Source organism: Miniopterus schreibersii, assembly GCF_964146895.1.
Source record: "Miniopterus schreibersii genome assembly, chromosome: 1".
In the NCBI taxonomy this organism is placed as follows: domain Eukaryota; kingdom Metazoa; phylum Chordata; class Mammalia; order Chiroptera; family Miniopteridae; genus Miniopterus; species Miniopterus schreibersii.
The window spans coordinates 3,103,655-3,124,257 of NC_138101.1; the positions used below are offsets into that span (position 1 = coordinate 3,103,655).

The 20,603-nt window shown below is 55.9% G+C and overlaps 2 protein-coding genes across 3 annotated transcripts in view; one reads left to right on the forward strand and one right to left on the reverse strand.

Moving 5' to 3' along the window:
* Positions 1-20,603, reverse strand: part of STK32B (serine/threonine kinase 32B) — a 616,411-nt gene that overhangs the window by 168,859 nt on the left and 426,949 nt on the right. The gene's annotated exons all lie outside the window — the stretch shown is intronic.
* The window catches only part of LOC308557045 (janus kinase and microtubule-interacting protein 1), a 64,174-nt gene that overhangs the window by 29,228 nt on the left and 14,343 nt on the right, over positions 1-20,603 (forward strand). For both annotated transcript variants that reach the window (XM_081137005.1, XM_081137006.1), the window contains 6 exons: positions 2,833-3,095; positions 5,538-6,032; positions 15,007-15,216; positions 15,999-16,118; positions 19,265-19,411; positions 20,430-20,570. In XM_081137005.1, the coding sequence (XP_080993131.1) occupies positions 2,967-3,095; positions 5,538-6,032; positions 15,007-15,216; positions 15,999-16,118; positions 19,265-19,411; positions 20,430-20,570 (1,242 nt within the window). In that variant the 5' untranslated portion in view covers positions 2,833-2,966. The remainder of the gene's footprint in view (positions 1-2,832; positions 3,096-5,537; positions 6,033-15,006; positions 15,217-15,998; positions 16,119-19,264; positions 19,412-20,429; positions 20,571-20,603) is intronic.

A 20,603-nucleotide genomic window follows, 5' to 3' on the forward strand; every position in this document is an offset into this window, starting at 1 on the left:
ACCACCTCTGGCCGCCTCCCAGCCACAGCCTGGCCCAGCTTCCGCCGCCTCGTTTGTGTCTCGGCGTCGCTGCCCGGATGCTCTTTGAACAGCACGCTGGCGGTGAGGCCGTGACGCGTGCCCTCCACGCAGCAGGCCCGTTTCATCCTCGCGTCCCTCTAGCGGGAGGGCTGTCACATCCACGCTTCAGAGCTGCCGCCCCAGCACGCTCAGAGTTGCGCTTAACCTCTGTCCAGGGCCAACTTTGTTTTTTCTGTGAAGCAGTAATAGAAATAGAAAATTCGATTGATCTGGAAGGGTTTAAAGAAGAAAGTCAGCATCACCTACAATCTCGCCACTCTGGGGAGTCACCGCTAACGTTGGTGAGGTGTGGCTGGCTGGTCCTCACCACTGGGTCCCTGGGGTGTAGTGCCTGGCGCTAGCAAGTGCTAGAAAAATGGTTGTGGCCAAGTGAAAAAATGAACCAATGTATATGTTTTAGAAAATTGAGGCCACACATTTTATTTGTCTTCCGAGTCCACGTCTTCTCTCGTAGGACGTTGACCTTTCTCCCTGTGGAGTTGGCTATCACGCCTGGGATGCCATCTACTTCATTGTCCCCTGTGCCTGAGCATCGCGCTTGGGGGGGGGGGCGTCCATGTGTTTGTACAGAGACTGTATGCTGGTTGGTGCATCCTACAAGCGGGTGTCAGGCCACAGGATGGCATAGAAAGGAGAAGGCCCTGTTTCTGGGTGCTGCCTGGAGCCTGCTCCTGCTCACGGGAGGTTGGGGGGGTGCACAGCAGGAGCCCGGCCGGTTCTGAGAACTGTGCTTGTACAGCAGGCAGCCCAGAGGAGCGAGGAATGAATTATGGATCAGGCTCTGAGACGTCACATCAGAGCGAATGGCGTTCATGCTGATCTGAGGACAGCTGTACCTTTCTGGAATCCATCAGCAGTGTGGGTGACCCGGGATACTCCCCAGGGCTGGGAAACAGCACCCTCTCCTGTTCGAGACCAGAGTAACTGGCCTCCAACATTGCCTTCCCGATTTCTAGTTTAGAGGGACATCCTGGCGTTGATGAGACCCCACCCCAGCTCCCTGCTGCTCCTCCCCAGTCTGCCCACCCGGCTCCTGACTCCCACCTCACAAAGCAGCTGCCTTCGAGGCCACTGACCCCACGTTCCTGAATTCGGTGGCCAGTTTCCCATCCTCATGTTGACCTCTTAGGAGCTGCCCTCCATCAGCTCCTTGCTTCTAGGAGCACTTTCCTAGCTTCCCTGGTTCCCCTCTTTCTCCTCCTGTCTACAGGCTTCTTGTTTATAGCCACCTTGCTGAGCTTGTCTCTTCTCTCCGACCTCCCGAGGTTGGCGTTCCTCCACACTGGAATAGTTTCTTCTCACTCTGCATTTTCTTCCAAGGCAGTCTAATCCCAGTGCTGCCACTTACTAGCTGTGTGACCTTAGGTAGCTTACTTAACTGTCTGTGCCTCAGTTTTCTCATCTCTAAAATGGGCTCAGTAACTATACCTACCTCTACAAGTGCTGAGGGGGTTATAGCTCCCCATTTCTCGTCACAGGTCTTGGTGCATAAACAGGTGCTTCGTAACTTCTTTTCACCGTCACTCATTCACGAGTGTTTATGGGGCACCTCCTGCATGCTGGGCTCTGTTCCAGGCACACGGGACACAGAAAGGAACAGAACAGACCCTGCCTGCTGGGAACTCACAGCCTAGGGTAGGGGGAACAGACGAAAAATAAATAAGTACCTGGTTTCTCATATGGAAGCTGATACTGAGGCAGAGCAAGGAGCAGGGGGACCCGAGACAGGCCCATCGGGCAGTGCAGTGTGGGCCAGGCTGCCGCAGTGCTCGGGGCTGCGAGTTGGATTCAGGCCTCGCTCACCCCTCCCAGCTGTGGACCCTGACCAGGTTAGCACTGGTTCCTTGTTCTGGCCATGTGACCATCATGAACCCTCAACCTCTGCACCTCCATGTGCTCATCTGTGACACTGGTCACCTTGTAGGGAGGTGGTGCTGATTGAGGAGAGGTGACACCAGGGTTTCATCTGGTACACGGTGCTACCTACGGGCTGTTCCTCCAGGACTTGTTTAGGGCTTTGGCTCTGCTATTCTGTGGCTCTGAGGGCAGCCTTACCAAAATGAAGGTCTGGGGGTCCCCCGGGGACCTGTGAGTGCTAGAAGGGCACCCCATTGCCCAGGCAGCCAGCTTGGGCCTGGCCAGGCAGGGAGGAGCCTGGAGGGACTGCAGAGTGGGCTGCTTGGCTCTTACCTCCTCCAGGGGCCTTTGCTGCTCCTGGGCTGGCGTGGGCACCTGCACTGGGCCCAGAGCTGGCACCTTGGGGTGAGCAATGCTGTGTTAGTCTTGGAGGCTGGGGGACAGAACCCCTAACATCTATGAAGTCTAAAAGTTAGTTTTCCGGTGTGGTCCTCAGACCCCGCTCTGGAATCACCTGGGCGTGCGGAAAGGACTCCAGATTCCCCGGCCCTACCACATCCCGAGCTTCCAACTCTGCCCCTCCACGACCTGCCTTTTTAACAAGCGCCGGGTGGCTGAGCCTCACTGACATTTGCAGACCAGGGTCCGCAGGGTAGTCAGGTGGCGCCGTCTCGGATGCTCTGGGGTGGGCCCAGGCCTCAGTGCCCTAACAAGCTTCCAGGTGGTTCTGATGCAGCCTCCGTTTGAGAAGCACCAGGTGAGCGTGAGGAGCAGAGGCCTGGCCCCCGAGGGAGGCCTCAGCTAGCCGCTCCCTTTGCATCTGAGTGCCCCAGGGGGACGCGGGCTTCCCTCTCTCTCTTTCCCTCTGCTAACCGGGCTTTCCTCCTCCCCCAGGATCACAAGTGATGGTGGTTTCCGCAGAGGACGAGCTGAGCCCTGCACGACTGGTTAGCTGGGCGGAGCTGGTGGTGGCGCCTGCTGGCTGGCGGGCGTGAACGTGGACTCTCAGCATCTCACCCAGAGGAAGCATGTCTAAGAAAGGCCGGAGCAAGGGCGAGAAGCCCGAGATGGAGACGGACGCGGTGCAGGTGGCCAACGAGGAGCTGCGGGCCAAGTTGACCAGCATCCAGATCGAGTTCCAGCAGGAAAAGAGCAAGGTGGGAGGGCAAGGCCTCTTCGTGACAGAGGGTGGACTGTGAACTCCCCAGGGACAATATTGCCCCTGGGGTATGTCTGGAGGGCGTGTTCCTGGGCTGGGGTGGTTTGGGCACACCACCTGCCTGAGCCCCTGGTTAAAATATGTCTAACATCAGTGGTGGTACAGACACTGCCTGGGTGCAAATCCCAGGCCCTCACCTCTTCCTGTGACCTTGGACCAGCCACTGAACTCTCCCTGGGGAACTTCTCTCACCTACAAGTGGGGTGGTGATAATCCCACCTGGTGGGCCTGTGGTGGGACGTAAGAGGTGAAGGGCATGAAGAGGTCGGCAGGGAGCCCGCCCTGTTTGCTCCCGAGGGTGGGTCTGAGCTTTCGAGCCAGGCAGTGCAGGGCCTGATCGGGCACCAGGTGTTCTATAGTGTCCAGCTGAAGGGCAGCCATGATGGGCAGCCTGTCGCAGTGGGAGTGAGACCTGGCTTCACCCTCGCCTTGGCTCCTGACTGGCTTCATGGTCTGGACAAGTGATGTAAAGTCTCCAAACCTTCATTTTCTCACCTGTAACACGGTGTCCTAAAGATCTGATGTAAGGGAAACAATAAAAAGCCCTTTGGCCTCTGGTGCCCGGGCACTGCCCCCCCTTTGTGTTGGGGTGGTTCTGACTGGGTGAGGCCCACGCATGTTATGCAGGGTGACCTGCCTTGCTCATGGTCTACTGATGTAAATGTTGATCACGTCTAAAAAACACCTTCACAGCAACATCTAGACTGGTGTTTGGCCAAATAACCTGGTACCACGGCCCTGCCCAGTTGGCACGTCATGTGAGCCATCCCGAGGTTCAGTCATTGGCCGAGGGAAACACACTCATCGGCGCAGATTCCAGGCACGACCTGATCCCACCCTTCTTGCTCCAAATCACTGGCAGCATTGACCCAAAAATCAGGATGGCGCTGCCTCCTAGAAAGGAGAGCGCCGGGAGCACTTAGTCCCTCACTGAGACTCACGTGCAGTGAAGTCCTGGCTTCCTGGTGCTCAGTCCCTTGGGAAAGACTCTGATTGCAGCCCTCGGGCGAGGGGGGCCTGGGACTGACCCGTCCCTGTTTGTTTCTGTGATTGTGACTGTTTGATGTGAGGGGTGTCAATCTTGTCTTTGCCTGGTTGGTTGTATGTGCTTTTTCCCTGCTGTTTGTTATGAGTAAGGATTTATTAACACCCAGCCAACATTATAAAACTCACCTGAAATGAATTTCACCGTGTTGGTATGTTACAAACAGTGTGGTTTGGGGCAAGGGCTGCCCTTTGCCGTGGAAGCTGTGTGTCCGTGAGAGACCATTTGTTCCCATTCTTGGGAGAGAGTGGTATTAATTTAGAAAACACATGGATCTTAAAGGGTTCCTGGGGAATGTGTGGATTGTGTGATATTTGAAATGAAAGGTCAGAGCGTTTTGGAGTGTATTGGAAAACACTCCCTTGGCACATTTTATGAATAACATTTTCAATTGTTTGCTGATTGCACAAGTGCACTCAGGTGGGGTTGGCAGCCTGGCATCTGTGGAACACCAGCTCTGGGGCCAGGTACCTGGGGTGAAGCCTGGCTTTGCCCCTTGGCAGCCCCTTGCCCAGGCAGATCACCAAAGCACCTCTGAGCCTCAGCTGCCTTGAGGCAAAACAGAGTGTCCCCTCCCTCCAGGGGCTGTGAGAGGTCAATGTGGGGGATGTGTGGGAGCCCGCAGCCCAGGGGGGTAGCAGCCACTCCTCCTCCTCTCCTGGACCTCTCCACCTCCCCCTACCCGTCTTCTCTAGCTCCAGGGTCCAATGCATGGGCACTGCAAATATATTCCTGGTTTAAAGTTTGTTCAGTGTTAGTAAGAGATGATTTCTGCTGAGCAAGTTTTGTGACTGATAAATTGTCCTTCCTTGTAAATCTCTGAATGGAAGGGAAGTCAAAGGCTTAACGCTCTTCTCCAACTTCAGATGTTTTTCCACCTCTAGGGAAAATCTCAAGAAAATAGTAGGAGAGCCCCGCTGGGTGTGGCTCAGCGGTTGAGCGTCGACCTAGGATCCAGGCAATTGGGGTTCGATTCCCGGTCAGGGCACATGCCCAGGTTGCAGCTTGATCCCCAGTCGGGGGCATGCGGGAAGCAGCCGATCAATGACTCTCTCATCATTGATGTTTCTGTCTCTCTCCCTCTCCTTTCCTCTCTCTGAAATCAATAAAGATATATTAAAAAAAAAAAATAGGACTCTGGGTGGGGCAGATGAAGGTCATGACCTTGGAGGTGGCAGAAGGTGGAATTGGAGTGTGGGGACCAGGACGGTCTCCGGGCTGGTAGGCACAAAGGTATGTGGGGAGGTATCCTCTGGGCATGGCGGGAGAGCCAGCCCTGACCTTGACCCAGACCCAGACCCTGACCCTGACCCTGGCCCACTCTCTCCGCTGCAGGTGGGCAAACTGCGCGAGCGGCTGCAGGAGGCCAAGCTGGAGCGCGAGCAGGAGCAGCGGCGGCACACGGCCTACATCTCGGCGCTCAGGGCCAAGCTGCACGAGGAGAAGACCAAGGAGCTGCAGGCGCTGCGCGAGGTGCTCATCCGCCAGCACGAGCAGGAGGCGGCGCGCACGGCCAAGATCAAGGAGGGCGAGCTGCAGCGGCTGCAGGCCACGCTCAACGTGCTGCGCGACGGCGCCGCCGACAAGGTCAAGACGGCGCTGCTGGCGGAGGCGCGCGAGGAGGCGCGCAAGAGCTTCGACGGCGAGCGCCTGCGGCTGCAGCAGGAGATCCTGGAGCTGAAGGCGGCGCGCAAGCAGGCGGAGGAGGCGCTCAGCAACTGCATGCAGGCCGACAAGACCAAGGCGGCCGACCTGCGCGCAGCCTACCAGGAGCACCAGGACGAGGTGCACCGCATCAAGCGCGAGTGCGAGCGCGACATCCGCAGGCTGGTACGTGCCGCGCCCCGCCTGCATGCGCGCGCCTCTCCTTCCCGCTTACACGCGCGCGCCTCTCCTTCCCGCCTGCATGCACGCGCCTCTCCTTCCCGCTTACACGCGCGCGCCTCTCCTTCCCGCTTACACACACACGCCTCTCCTTCCCGCTTACACGCGCGCGCCTCTCCTTCCCGCCTGCATGCACGCGCCTCTCCTTCCCGCCTGCATGCACGCGCCTCTCCTTCCCGCCTGCATGCACGCGCCTCTCCTTCCCGCTTGTGTGCACGCGCCTCTCCTTCCCGCTTGTGTGCACGCGCCTCTCCTTCCCGCTTACACGCGTGCGCCTCTCCTTCCCGCTTGTGTGCACGCGCCTCTCCTTCCCGCTTACACGCGCGCGCCTCTCCTTCCCGCTTACACGCGTGCGCCTCTCCTTCCCGCTTGTGTGCACGCGCCTCTCCTTCCCGCTTACACGCGCGCGCCTCTCCTTCCCGCCTGCATGCACGCGCCTCTCCTTCCCGCTTGTGTGCACGCGCCTCTCCTTCCCGCTTACACGCGCGCGCCTCTCCTTCCCGCCTGCATGCACGCGCCTCTCCTTCCCGCTTGTGTGCACGCGCCTCTCCTTCCCGCTTGTGTGCACGCGCCTCTCCTTCCCGCTTACACGCGCGCGCCTCTCCTTCCCCTGCATGCACGCGCCTCTCCTTCCCGCCTGCGTGCACGCGCCTCTCCTTCCCGCTTGTGTGCACGTGTCTCTCCTTCCCGCTTGCACATGTGGGCCTCTCCTTCCCCCTTGCACGCGCGGGCCTATCCTTCCCGCTTGCATGCATGCACGCGCCTTTCCTTCCTGCTTGCATGCATGCGCCTTTCCTTCCCGCTTGCATGCACGCACCTTTCCTTCCCGCACGTGTGCACTTACCGTGAACTCGGAGTGGTGGGGACTCACTGCGCTCCTGGCACCGTCTGGGCACAGGCCTTCCAGCAGAGACCCTGCTGTCTTAGGGGTGGTGAGGAGGCTTTGGGTGGCAGGTCTCCTCTCACTAGGTGTGTGATCCTTGGTAGATCACGGAACCGCTCCGAAGTACAAGTGAGTCACCTGTAAAATGAAGTTAATAGAGAGCGGACAAGGTCGTAAGAAAGGACAGTGATAGTAGATCAGAGTCCTCGGCGTTTATTTATTCCTAATTAATAAACCAGGAGCAGACTTACAGCTCTAGGTAAGGTTTGATGATAGGTCGGGACAGGCCATCCATCCTGTTGCAGTAAGTACAGAAACCTAAATTGCAGACAGTCATATATTTAGAGATTGGGGGGCTGGGAAGCTGTGGGGTCTAAGAGAGCTAGAATTTTAAAGGGAAGGGCAAGAGCACTTTCTAGATAGGCTGCCAGCGACCAGCCGACCAGCCACTTTCTTCCGTGGGGGAATCTGCTGATCCTGGGTGGGGGCTGGGGCTGGGGCTTTGCCAAGCAGTGAGATTTCATGGGAGCTTAGAGAGGTGAGCAGGACTTATTGGCATCTCTCAGGGTTGGTCATAAAGACAGGAGACTGGAGGAGCACCCAACACTAGGCCCGTTTGCATGGTAGACTAGTCAGTGAGTCCTCGGGTGATGGAGAGGCAGTGAGCCGGGTGGAAAGGCAGAGTGATGTCTCCCACAGCCATATGGTACTTGAGAGTAAAGCTCCTCAGAGGGGCAGGACCTGCAACAAACACTACCCGGCTGCCCCTCAAGGCATGTACCAGACTTTGAACTTGTGTGGTGCAGGAGACTCAAAACCCAAGGAAACTACGATTCTCAGACTAGACTCAACAACCACCGCAACAGTGATGTTTACAAGATACATCTTAATTACGAGGACACAGACTGAGCTTAAAGGGATGGAAAAGATACGCTACATGGACAGGAACAAAAAACGCTGGCCTGGTGGTATTAATATCAAAGACTTTAAGGCAAGAAGTAAAACGAAACACAAGTTGGAACGATTCTTAATAATAAAGAGATCAACTCAATAGAAATGCACTTAACAAAACTTCAAAATGTATAAGAGAAAAACATTATCAAAACTAAAAGGAGCCTGGCCAGCATGGCTCAGTGGTTGAGCATCAGCCCATGAGCCAGGAGGTCACAGTTCAATTCCCGGTCACGGCACATGCCCAGGTTGCAGGCTGGATCCCGAGTAGGGGGCGTGCAGGAGGCAGCCGATCAATGACTCTCATCATTGATGTTTCTACCTCTCTTTCCCTCTCCTTTCCTCTCTCTGAAATCAATAAAAACATTTTTAAAAAAACACCAAAAAAACGAAAAGGAGCAGTAGACCCATCCACAGATGTAGTGGAGACAAGCACACCTGTCTCATCGAGTGAAAGAACATACAGGGAATAATCAATAAAGACACACAATTTAAGCAACACAAGCACCTTGAACTAAACTGACAGAAGACAGGATTCCAGCAGCTGCAGAATACTGTTCTTTCCAAGGGGACGTGCCGCTTACCTAAACAGAGCACATTTCAAAGTGTGTGGGTTGTAATTAAATCAGTCCTTAGAGCAGACTTTATTTTAGCCAAAAAAGAAGTGCTAAAAATCAAATAACTAAGCTTCCATCTCAAGAAGAAAGAGAAAGGGCAAATTAAACTCCATCGAGGCAGATCAAGGGAGATGGTAAAGAGCAGGGATCACTGAGGCACATCAGTAAATAAAACCAACACATTCAGAAGTTAACGAAAGCTGGTAAATTGATAAACCTGCACCGATACTGATGAAGAGGAAAAGACACGCTGAGTCCCCAGTATAAAGAATATAAAATGGGAAATACCACAGCTCCTGTAGACATAAAAAGACAATGAGAGTACATTATGAACAGCAGATGCCAGTAAACTTGAAACTTGGATGAAACGGGCATATTCTCTGAACAAGGGCATCTTACCAAAACTGACACCATAAGAAATAGAAAACTGGAGCAGTCCTGTAGCTATTAAAGAAATTAAATCTGTAATGAATAATTTTCCCACAAAGGAAAGCCTAGACCCAGATGGCTTCCCAGGTAAATTGTTCTGAGTACTTAAGGAAGAAATTGAACTGATTCTACACAAATCCTTCTGGAAAATTGAGAAATTGGGAATGTATTTTAACCCAGTTTAGGAAGCCAGCGTAAGTCTAATCCCAGGCCAGTGAATGATAGTCTAAGAAAAGGAGACCTTTAGGTGATCTCTTCTGGACAAAGACATAAAGGTATTAGTAAGCTATTAAGTCAAACCCAGCAATCCACAGAAAGGCTAGTAAGTCGTGACCAAGTAGGGTTTATTCTAGGAATATGAAGATTGGTTTAATATTCTAAAATCAGTGACTATAAGGAAAAACCACATGATTATCTTACTAGATGCAGAAAAAGCGTTTAATAAAATTCAACCTCATGCTATAAACTCTCAGCCAACTAGGAATAGAACGGAATTTCCCTAATCTGAAAAAGGGTTCTATCAAAAATCTACTGACTACTGACATACTGATGAAATAGTGACTATTCCTCCTAAATTCAAGGACAAGACGCGATGTCAGCTACCACCACTTCTGTGCAGTTACTGCACCGATGAGGACCTTAAATACCCAGGACGGTAAGAAGAAATAAAGTTTTAAAGATCGGATGGACAGGAAGGAAAGCTGGCTTTAGCTGCAGATGCTGGGATTGTGATGTAGAGACTCCAGGAGACTCTGCAGACCATTAGAATTTGCAACTTTTATAAGGTTTCCAGATAGAAAGTAAATGCACAGAGATAAATTGTGTTTTTAGCAATGATCTGTGAAAGAATAAATGCCTGTTGTATTAGGCCGCTGGGCCTGGTCACTTGTTTTAAGCCACTGAGCCTGGCAGCCCTCAGAGTCCAGCAAAGTGCAACACCGACTTGATCAGGAGCTGTGAGCCCTCCGAAGGACCGCATTTCCCAGCCCCCTGCAGCAGGTGAGGCCGAGTGAGTTCTAGCCAAAGAGGTGGGAGACATATGGAATTTCCCAAAAGAAAAGTTCTTAAGTGAATACCCCATGCCCTTCCTTCTTCACTGTCTTCATCTTCTACTGCCCACCTGGGATGAAGATGTGATGGCTGGTGCTTTGTGGGCATGAGGGGCCATGAGGATCATGACTACATCCCAGAGCCTCTTTGGAGGGTAAAGCTGGGAGGCCCCTGTGGCCCTCAGTACTCTGGGAGTCCCACAGTGGCCCTTTCCAGACTTTGTATGTGAGAGAGAAATAACTTCCAGATGTTAAGCCCCCGTGTATTGCGGGAGTCATTGTTTCATGCAACCAGAACTAATCCTGACTGGTCTGAGGAATGAGTCCAGCAGCCGCAGTGTTCCTGCCCAGGTTGACCGTAGCTGCCTCTCTCCTGGCCTTTTCTTAAGAGGCGTGTTAACTGTGGGAGGGGAGTCTGGACGCCTTCCTGCACTTCTAATCCCATCCAGCTGATGAGAAAGTGAACCGCAGCCGCCTTCACAGAGGTTGCCGTGAGCAGCAGGCTGCCAGGGGAGTGACATTCAGCTGCGGGATGACAGGAGAAATGGACATTTGTTCTTTTCACTGTGTTCTAAGTGGGCCCTGGCAGGGGAAAACCACACACACTGAGAAGACCTGAATTGGGGACATTTCTGTTCGGTGCTGAAATGGAAACAGACCCCAGATTCTTGGTACATTTTCAATTAAGCTCAGTCTCTTTTTATGCTAATGCTTGTTTTTCCCCACTGTATTTACCTTGAATATAAATGTTTCCTGTAATAGAGGGACGTATTTTACATGTCTCCTGTTCCAGAAACTACAAGCGGCTGCCAGATACTTTTTAGTTCACTTAATTCTCACAACCCCGGGAAAAAGCCACGTGAGGGCTGGAAGTCCACAATCAAGGTGTGGGCAGGGCCGGGCTCCCTCTGAAGGCTGCGGGGAGGAATCCTTCCTGCCTCTCCCAGCTCCTGGTGGTGGCTGGGAACCAGCAGGGTCCCTGGCTTCAGTCTCCGCCTCCCCATGGCTGGCTCCTTCCCTGTATCTGTGTCTTGCCTTCTTCTTATAAGGATGCTGGTCAGTGGATCTAGGACCCACCCTCATCTGGTATGACCTTAATTACATCTGCCAAGACCCTATTTCCAAATGAGGTCACATCCTGACTTTCCTGGGGACGTGAAATTTGAGGGACACTGTTTAGGGGCTACAGGTCCCAAGGAGGAGAGTGAGGGTGGATGTTGGGGTGGCAGCCCCTGCTTCATCCTTTCATTCCCCAAACTTTGCAGTGAAGAGCAGCTCACAAAACTATCCACAAATCGGTGGGTGTGCTTGGAGCCCGCTAAGCCCAGGTTTTCACTGAGATGAGTGTTCCTGTGGATGTGACAGCAGGGAAGTGACTGATGCTGTGCCTGTGGGCAGACAGGGCATCGTGAGCGCTCTGGGGGGGCTGACCTGACTTTGAATCATAGTCTGTATGGTCTAACTACAGCGTGGCAGTTTCTCCTCTTGTGTCTCCAGCTTGTCTGTAAATGGGGGTAAATGATGTCTACTTCGAGGGTCTTTGTAGACAGAGAGAGCGTGTCTCTTTAGTACAAATGTAGTCCTGAGCTCACACTCGCATCTAAGATGTGATAGTCATCGTCCGGTTCACATTCTTTCTGGAACTCTGTCCATCAGGATCTTTTGGTTGGTGAAAAAAATTCCACCTCACACCAGCCTGGGAACTGTTAGTGTTGGTCCTCATAACAGAAGGGGTAGTGTTAGCTTCAGGCAGTTCCAGTGGTTCAGGCAGAAACCCAGGATGCAGGTTTCTGGGCTCTGTTCTGCCCCATGCTCTGGGCTGTCATGCCACACCCACATCCTCACGCAACAGTCCAGAGACCGTGAGAGAGGCTCTTTCTTAGCTCCTAAGGAGAAACAGGAGGGTCCTAGCAATTCCCTCTTCAGGCTGTAGACTCTGCCTGATTGGGTCAGGGGATGGGGATAGTCCGTGGTGTGAGCCAATCAGAGCCTGCCCTGGGAACTTGGGAGGGTTTCAGTCCTGCCCCTCTCCTAAACCACCTGCTGAGACTGGGAGTGTGGGAGAAGGGTAATGGATGCAGCCGGGCAACTGGGGCACGTCCGCACGCTCTGGGGATGTGATTTGGGGAAGCTCAGTGTCAGAGACTTTCTCTTCATCGGGGTCCTGAAGGCAGGATCTCTAAGAGCCCAGCCTGGGGGCCAGACACAAAGTCAACAAATAGTGAGAGTGCCCGCTGTTAGCTGCGAGAGCTTGGCAAGCCTGGCACTGCCGGGCTCTGGCTGGGGAAATGTGACAACCTAGAAAATGTTGGCTCCATCGATTCCTGGGACGCCCCCTCCACTAGTGGGAACTGTCTCCTAGGAACCTTTCCCATGTGATGGGGTGTGAGCCCTCTGCTAACTGACTAGAAGTGGGGATCGGGACTTCTCTAGGGGGAGAGTCTGGGGTTCTGGAGACGACGTGCTTGCGATGCTTTTTGTGGGAGGAGCTGGCGCAGTGCAGTGGTGGGGGCTGTGCTCCTGGGCTCCAGTGCAAAGCAAGAAGTGTGGCCTGGATGCCGAGGGGGACAGACTAGAACCCCACCTGCTATCTTGCAACACCACCCAGCTGGCACCTGCTTTATTCTTCCTCCTAGCACCAGTCACTCTCTGATCCACTGTGGTGTTGACTTTTCTGTCATGTTTTTGGCTCCCTCCCCCTCTGGAATGGAAACTCCGGGGCCAAGGGCCCTGAACTGTTTTGCTCAGATGTTTCCCAGCTCAGTATTTGTTGAATTAGTGAGAGCACATCTGAGTATTTAAAATAATGATCTCCTTTCACGTAGTTCTTATTGCCCCTGGTTGGCATCTGCAGTGGCAGCCGTGGCTTCCGCGTGGTTAAGGATTCTTCCCTGTGGCGGGGAAGGTGCCGCTGGCCCCGCAGAGTTGGTCAAAGCGGGCGCTGCGGGGGGATGGTCACCAGGGGGCGCAGCGGGCATATTCTGCCACTGGCTGCTGAAGGAGAAACTGCACTTGGTACACCCTTGGCTGGGCCCAGGAGATTATCCTGGGGGAGGCTGGGGATGTGGAGGGAAGCAGGGCATCCGTTTCTCTTCCAAAGGAAGGCAACTCGGAGACCTTGTCGGAACAGTAGACTTTTTTTGAAAAGCTCCCCGTCTGGATTTTGGGGGGACCATTTCCCTCCTATAATCCCAGTTGCACTGTATCACTTTCTAATGGCCTGTTGGTTAAATAGGATGGGTTCTGTCAGCCAGGAGCTAAAATAGAGTAATCCTGGCAGCCAACATTGATCGCATCGTAATACGCCAGGCTCTGCGCTGAATTCTTTCCGTGGCTGATAAACCTCCCCACAGCTGGACAGACAGACAGTCGGTTCTAGAGTGTTCTCAGTGTCTCCATGTCACAGAGGCTGTGGCTAAGTCAGAGAGAGCCCATCCTGCCCAGGAGTCCGCAGCAGGAGGGGTGGGGATCCGAGCAGCTTCCGTGGGCGGCTAGCGCAGGCCGGAGGCTTAACCAGGGTCCCATGCCATGGAGGTCTGTGCCTGAGTCCACGGCGTGTGGCTGGAAGTCAGAGTTTCAGGTAACAGGCCACTCGAATTTCCCACACTGAGTGTGCTGAGAGGCACTTGTATTGGTTTGCTGGGGCTGCCTTAGTAAATGGCCGTGAGCTCAGTGGCATAAAATAACGGAAACGGATTCCCTCCCAGTTCTGGAGGCCAGGAGTCCAGAGTCAGGGTGTCGGTCGGCAGGGCTGGGCCCCTCTGAAGGCCCCCGGGGAGGGTCCTTCCTGCCTCTCCCGGCTTCTGGTGGTGACTGGCCATCCTTGACGCCCCTGGGTTGTGGCCCCATCGCTCCGGTCTCTGCCTCTATCCTCACATGGCTTCTCCCTGTGTCTGTCTGTGCCTGTGTGTCCCTGTGTCCCTTGTGCTTTACAAGGACACCAGTCACCAGGGCCCACCCTATCCAGTGTGGCCACATCTTAACTCATATTTGCAACAACCCTATTTCTGAATGGGTCACACTCTCAGGTTCTGGGAAGGACCTGGATTGGGGGCCAGGGGAGACAATACCTGGCACAGCGCCCTCACTGGGGCAGGGTCCCAGCTGTTGGCTTTGTGCCCAGAGCTGGCTGAAGTGTATGGCCCTGGGGCTGAGCCCCTTTGCCCCTGGTTTCCTCGGGGGATGCTGGGCGAGGCTGGGCGGGCGGCCTGGGGCTTACAGCGGGGTTCACAGGCGGACGTGGCGAGGTCCTTGGGAACACCAGGCAACCAGTTGCCTCTGTGACTGTGTGGCTCAGGGGAGTCAGGGTGGGGGATATGGTGATGTCAACTGCACGTGAGGGGCTTCCTGTCGCGGGCGAGGGCCTGGCTGCCGGGGGAAGGGGTGCAGGCCGGGAAGAGGGCCGAGCCTGGGAAACCGCAGACTCTGATGGTGGCCAGGGCAGCGAGTCTGCGAAGGAGACGGGAACTGAGGAGCCATCGCAGGGCGCGAGAGGGTCACGGAGCAGGGGGCCGGTGGCACTGTCCCGCTGAGAAGGGCGAGAGGACAGAAAGTGTCCAGTGGGCTCGGAGACCTTAGCAGGAGCTATTTTGGTGGCGGGTGGAGGGTGTGAGTGGGAGGCGAGGGGAGCAGCCCCCTCCGTGGAAAGTCAGCTTTGGAGGCCGGAGGCGCCGAGGGCCAGGGTTTATTTCATTAAGGTGAGTGGGGCATGGGCCTCGGGAAACGTCAAAGGTGAGTGTCTGGCTGACTCTGTAGGTCCTTGAACCCATCGCTCTCTGCTCCTCTGAGCATGGGGAGCAGGGCTGGGCGGGGGCTGCCGTGTGTGTGTGTGTGTGTCTGTGTGTCTGTGTGTCTCGGTCCCGAGCTTGCTGAGTTCAGCCGACCTGGGTCCGCGGAGCCCCGTCGCCTTCCCCGCGGCCTCGGGCCAGCGAGGGGAGGTTTCCCCACCCACGAGCCCCCACGGCTGATGGCTGAGCCTCTCTCTCCGCCAGATGGACGAGATCAAAGGGAAGGACCGCGTGATCCTGGCCCTGGAGAAGGAGCTCGGCGTGCAGGCCGGTCAGACCCAGAAGCTGCTGCTGCAGAAGGAGGCTCTGGACGAGCAGCTGGTCCAGGTCAAGGAGGCCGAGCGGTACCACAGCAGCCCAAAGAGGGAGCTCCCGCCGGGCACCGGCGACTTGGCGGAGCTCATGGGTGCCCAGGTGAGGGCGCAGGCCGACCCCCCGCCCGTGGTTCCCCTGGTCACTGTCCCAGCCAGCGTGCCTGCCCCCCCCCCCCGCACCTGCCCATCTCCCTGCCCTCTCGGCCCCTCCTCCAGTTTCCCGGCGTCCCCGTGTGCTGGGCGCTGGGGATTGTCGAGGCGACAGCCGGCGGCTTCTGCTCCCGGGGGTCTCCCCCGCCTCCGGCTGAGGGAAATGAAGGTGTCGGCGCAGGGTGTGCGCTAGGCGCACAGAGAGGGACCCGGTCGAGACAGGGCACGCTGAGGGGCGCCCGGCCAGCAGACGGGCATTTGGGGCAGCAGCGTGGTACTTAGCGGGCGCGGAGCAGGCGGAAGCAGCGCTCGGGCGTTCGTGCATCCTCTCCTCTCACTGCACATCCCCGCGTCTCACGCGTGTTACACGCAGGCACCGCAAGCTAGGTGGACACAGCCCGCCCTGCCGAGGGTGCTGGCTCGTCCGCACGGGTGTTCCTGAGAGACACCCCGTGGGCAGGGGCTCGAGCTCGAAGGTCCCCAGAGACCACGTTCGATGCCTGGGAGCCGCGGGTGGGCCTGAAGTGTCGTTACCTTCGACGTGAAGTCTTTCTGCAAGTAGCTGGCAGGGTTGAGGGCTCGTCCGCGTTGTGGGCTCCTGGGAGCCCAGCGTGGCCTGGCGCTAACGGGGAGCTAGGTCCCCGGGCAGGGCGGCCACCCCTCTAGGAAGGGGGGGCCCGGAGCTCGGAGCCACTCCCTGTTCAGCGCACACGCGTGTCTCGATTCTTTTAGGATCAACACATGGACGAGCGAGACGTGAGGCGGTTTCAGCTGAAAATTGCTGAGCTGAACTCGGTGATCCGGAAGCTGGAAGACAGAAACACGCTGCTGGCCGACGAGAGGAACGAGCTGGTAACCGACCGGGGACGCGTGGTGCCCTGGGGGGGACGAGGGCCGCCTGGGCCGCGCAGCCGGGCGTCCGACAGGCAGTCAGGGCAGAGCCCCGGGCTCCTGAGCGCCCTCGTTTTTCTGATTGAGCACCCAGCGCGTGCTCCCGGGCAGCCTGGCCGCCCTGTGCTCCTGCAGAAGCTCGTCCTTGGCGCGGGAGCGGGTCAGTGGGGTGGGCCGGGTGCTCTCCGGGTGCCCCCCAGAGCGCAGCTGGAGACGGAGCGCACGCCTCCCTCTCGGCGCTCGCGGGGCAGTGACCCGGGGACGGCTACACAGGTGGTCGTGCGCAGTCAGTAAGAGTGACCGTGCCCATCTCGTTTAATTGCCGGGAAGTCGGGTCACAATGATGAGAGCAATTTCTAGAACAAAAATACATTGTCACCCTGGGTACGGGAAATTGTTTTCGGTGGTACAGTTAAGGATAATTTTTATGTTTTGCTTATCTATTTTCTTTTATATCAGAGCTGACCGATTTCCAATTTTTAAAATAATGAACATCGATTTCTGGTTAAAGAATAATCTCTAGTAAAAATAACAATTTTTTTTTTTTTAATTTTTTAAATATATCTTTATTGATTTCAGAGAGAGGAAAGGAGAGGGAGAGAGAGATAGAAACATCAATGATGAGAGAGTCATTGATCGAGCCCACAACCCGGGCATGTGCCCTGACTGGGAGTCGAACCCCGATCGCCTGGATCCCAGGTCGATGCTCAACCACTGAGCCACGCCCGGCCGGGCAAAATAGCAATTTCTTAACTACCTTTACATCAGCTAAATAAACAGCTAACCCAATCTTTCTGTAGTGTAGTCAACACACAAATTTCTTGACATATGCCTCATTATATTTCTGATTATTCTAAATTTTATTATGAAAATAAGTGTATCTATAATATTTGAAAAATATGGGCGATGAAATGTGTTGTTAAGTACAAAGGAGCAGAATAAATTCATTTCCTCCTGGTAGTTTTAAAGGCGTGTTTTCGTATAGCTCCAGCGAGACCGTCTGTCTCATGTTACGTCTTCGCTTAAGCGTTCGTGGACAGAAGCTTCCCCATGAGCCGCGTGACTGTTCACTTACGAGGGTCAGAGACAAACACAGGTGGCTTGAAACGCGGCAGACGACACTGAAGTGTTTAAAGTAAACATTGATCAGCCTGCCAGTGTCTCCATCTTAACACCCTGAGGTCACCCCTCATCATGAGGGGCCCAGGGCTTGTCTGTGGTTTGAGGAGGTTCTTCTATGTTTTTTAAAAACATATATATATTTTTTATTTCAGAGAGAGGGAGAGAGAGATAGAAACATCAATCATGAGTCATTGATCGGCTGCCTCCTGGACACCCCCTACTGGGGATTGAGCCCGAAACCCATGGGAATCGAACTGTGACCTCCAGGTTTGTGGGTCGATGCTCAACCACTGAGCCACACCGGCCGGGCTCCCGTATTTTTTAATGCTCATGCGAACATATCAACGCCACCAAGAGAGTTTTTGTTTAGTTTGTGATTAGAAAACGGGATTCCCCTCGTCCCTGTTTTGTTCTGCATCTTGCTTATGTCACTTGATCGGCAGTTGCAGCATCGCTGTTGATGCGGGAAGAGCCGCCTGGGTCTCTTCGGTGGCTGCATCGCACCCCACTGTGTGGACACCCCACGGCTTACCCGGCCGCTCCTCTGCCAGTGTAGATTCAGGCTGCTTCAGGTGTCTTTGCTGTTATAAACAGTGCCACGTGGCAGAAACATTTCTCTCTCTCACTGGTACCTTAATCCTGTGGGGTAGGTCTCTGGAAGTAGGACGTGTGGGTCGAAACTACATTTTATGTTTTAAGGGCCACCAGAGGAGCGTTGTGTCTTAACTGTCACGGCCTGGTGACTAAAAGCAGGCGTCTGAAGTCAGCCCCTGTGTACAGTTCTTGGTCCTGGTATTTTCTGTGTGACCTTGAGCACGTCGCCCACCCCTTTGGGGTTAGGTTCTTTGTCTGTGACATGGGGCCAGGGATGGGGCCCCTCCTAGGTTTGTGGTCAGGGTGGAATGAGGGAGGAGGCCTGGAAGGGCTTCCCACTGTTTTGGACACATGGCGAGTTTCCCATTTTATGGGCGAGGAAACAGGCTGAGACCTCGGCCAGTGTCATGTAGCTGGAAAATGAACGTGTCAGCAAGGACGCCGCTCAGTAGGAAAGGAGTGGCTCCGCATCCCCCATTGCTGCTGTTTCTCACGTCTGTCTCACTCGGCTGGCCTCCACCCAGCAGTTAGAGTGACCGATTGTCCGAGGAGGCAGACCTGACTACAGGGCGCTCCTGCTCGGGCTCGATGGAGACCAAAGGATGGCTCCCGGGCTCGCTCAGTCAGGCCCCCGCAGCCCCCTCCCACCCACCCCACATGCTGTGTTCCCACGGCGCTGAGCAAAGCCGCATGGACGAGCCGTGCTCTTGGCGGATCTGAACCCCTGGACGTGCGGTGCCCGCCTGGAACGTCCACCCGCTTGTCTCCCGTGTCTTTGCCGTCTTCGCCGTCTGCTGGCTGGGCAGCCCTGCCTGTCATCTCTGACCCGGGCCCCAGCACAGGGCCTGGGCGTGGAGGGCCCCCCGGTGCTGGTCAGACGAGTGAGACTGGAAGGACCCTCACCAGCAGGGACTGTGCTCAGAGGACTTGGGGAGCCGCCAGGGCTGGAGGCTGCGTTATCTCCGCACCCCCAGCACTGAGCCTGGCACGGGGGGGGCCCAGGGCTTGTCTATTGTCTGAAGAGTGTTGAGCTTTCTTAGGTCTATACTGGGGGAAGAACTAGGGAGCTGGATTGACCTTTCTGGACGTGAGCCATGACCTCTAGAAATGTAGATGAGTGGACACAGCGCAGGCCGCTGGCCAGCAGGGAGCCCGGGGGCGGATCTGTGCCCCCACCCTGGGTGGGGCTCCTCCTCTCGCCTTGCCCAGGCCCTCGGGTGCAGGTGGGGCACGGGGTGTGGGAGCCACGTGTCTGCGGGCCCTGTGGGTGCTCAGGAAGCGTGTCCCAAGGGGGGAAGGCCCAGCTGGATCCCCGCTGCCTCCGCGGCGGCGTGAGGTCGGCCGTTCGTTATGTCTCAAGGCCGCTGGCCTCTGTCCCTTTCTGGCCGCAGCTGAAGCGCTCCCGGGAGACCGAGGTCCAGCTGAAGCCGCTCGTGGAGAAGAGCAAGCGGATGCACAAGAAGAACGAGGACCTGCTGCAGAGCATCCAGCGGATGGAGGAGAAGATCAAGGCGCTCACGAGGGACAACGTGGAGCTGGTGGGCGCTCGGCCACCCTGCCGGCCACAGGCCTCGCTCAGCCTCCCGGGGCCTCGGGTCGGGAGTCACGGTGCTGGGGCGTCGGGCTGGGGGCGAGCACCAGGCAGCCCCGCGACCTCCCAGCCCCATGCCTCCAGATGCGCCTCATTCTCTCTGCCCCTCAGTTTCTTCATCCGTAAAATGGGAATGAAAATGTCAGTGCTACGGGGTTGTGGAGGGGATGGAACAACAGCAGGGGGCCTCGCAGGGAATGCGGCCCACTGGGGGGGCTCAGCGTGAAAGTGGTCGCGACTTCCACTCTGACTGCTCCCGTAGGGACGGGCATTTATTCCAGCATCGGTGCCTGGTCTCTGTGGCTGGGCGGGGTCTCGGCGGCGAGGATTTAGAGCAGGGGTGGGGACCTTGGTTCTGCCAAGGGCCACTGGGTATTTATAACACCATTCGCGGGACATACAAAATTATCAACTTAAAAATTAGCTGTGGAGAAAGCTCCTAGATTTATTGAATTTATTGAGTCCTGTCTGCAGTTGCCTTGGCAGGGCCAGACCAAATGATTTTGGCCCGCCAGCCTGGTTTAGGGAATACGCTGAGGCTCGGAGGACTTGGGGGGCTCGTTGTCCAAAGTAGTGTCAGTCACCCCCATTTTACAGCTGAGGAGACTGAGGCTCAGAGGTGAATGCCCTTCTCCCTGGACCCTCGCAGGTCCAGGCACGAGTGTCTGACGTGTGTGGTGTGCTCTCCCGGCTGCCTTGTCCAGGGTTCAAGGCTGGATTTGAACACCTGCCCCACCCCAGTGCCCGCCTGGCCCTCTCCTGGCAGTGGGCACCCGCAGCCTTGCCTGGGGCTCGGTTTTTGTGCAGCCATGCGCTCCCTCAGCTTGGGGACCAGGTGGCCATCACCCCTCCATCCATCCTCCCATCCCATTTCCCAGAGCCCACACTCCGTGCCTGGATGCACCCAGTGGGTCCTAACGCCTTGGGCTGAGCAGCCCTGTGGTGCTCTCTCCCTCTGGCTGCAGAAGGAAAAGCTGTCCGCACAGGCCTCTCTGAAGCGACACACGTCCTTGAACGACCTCAGCCTGACGAGGGACGAGCAGGAGATTGAGTTCCTGCGGCTGCAGGTGCTGGAGCAGCAGCACGTCATTGACGACCTCTCCCTGGTACGTCTGTGCCCAGTGACGACCCTCAGTGTG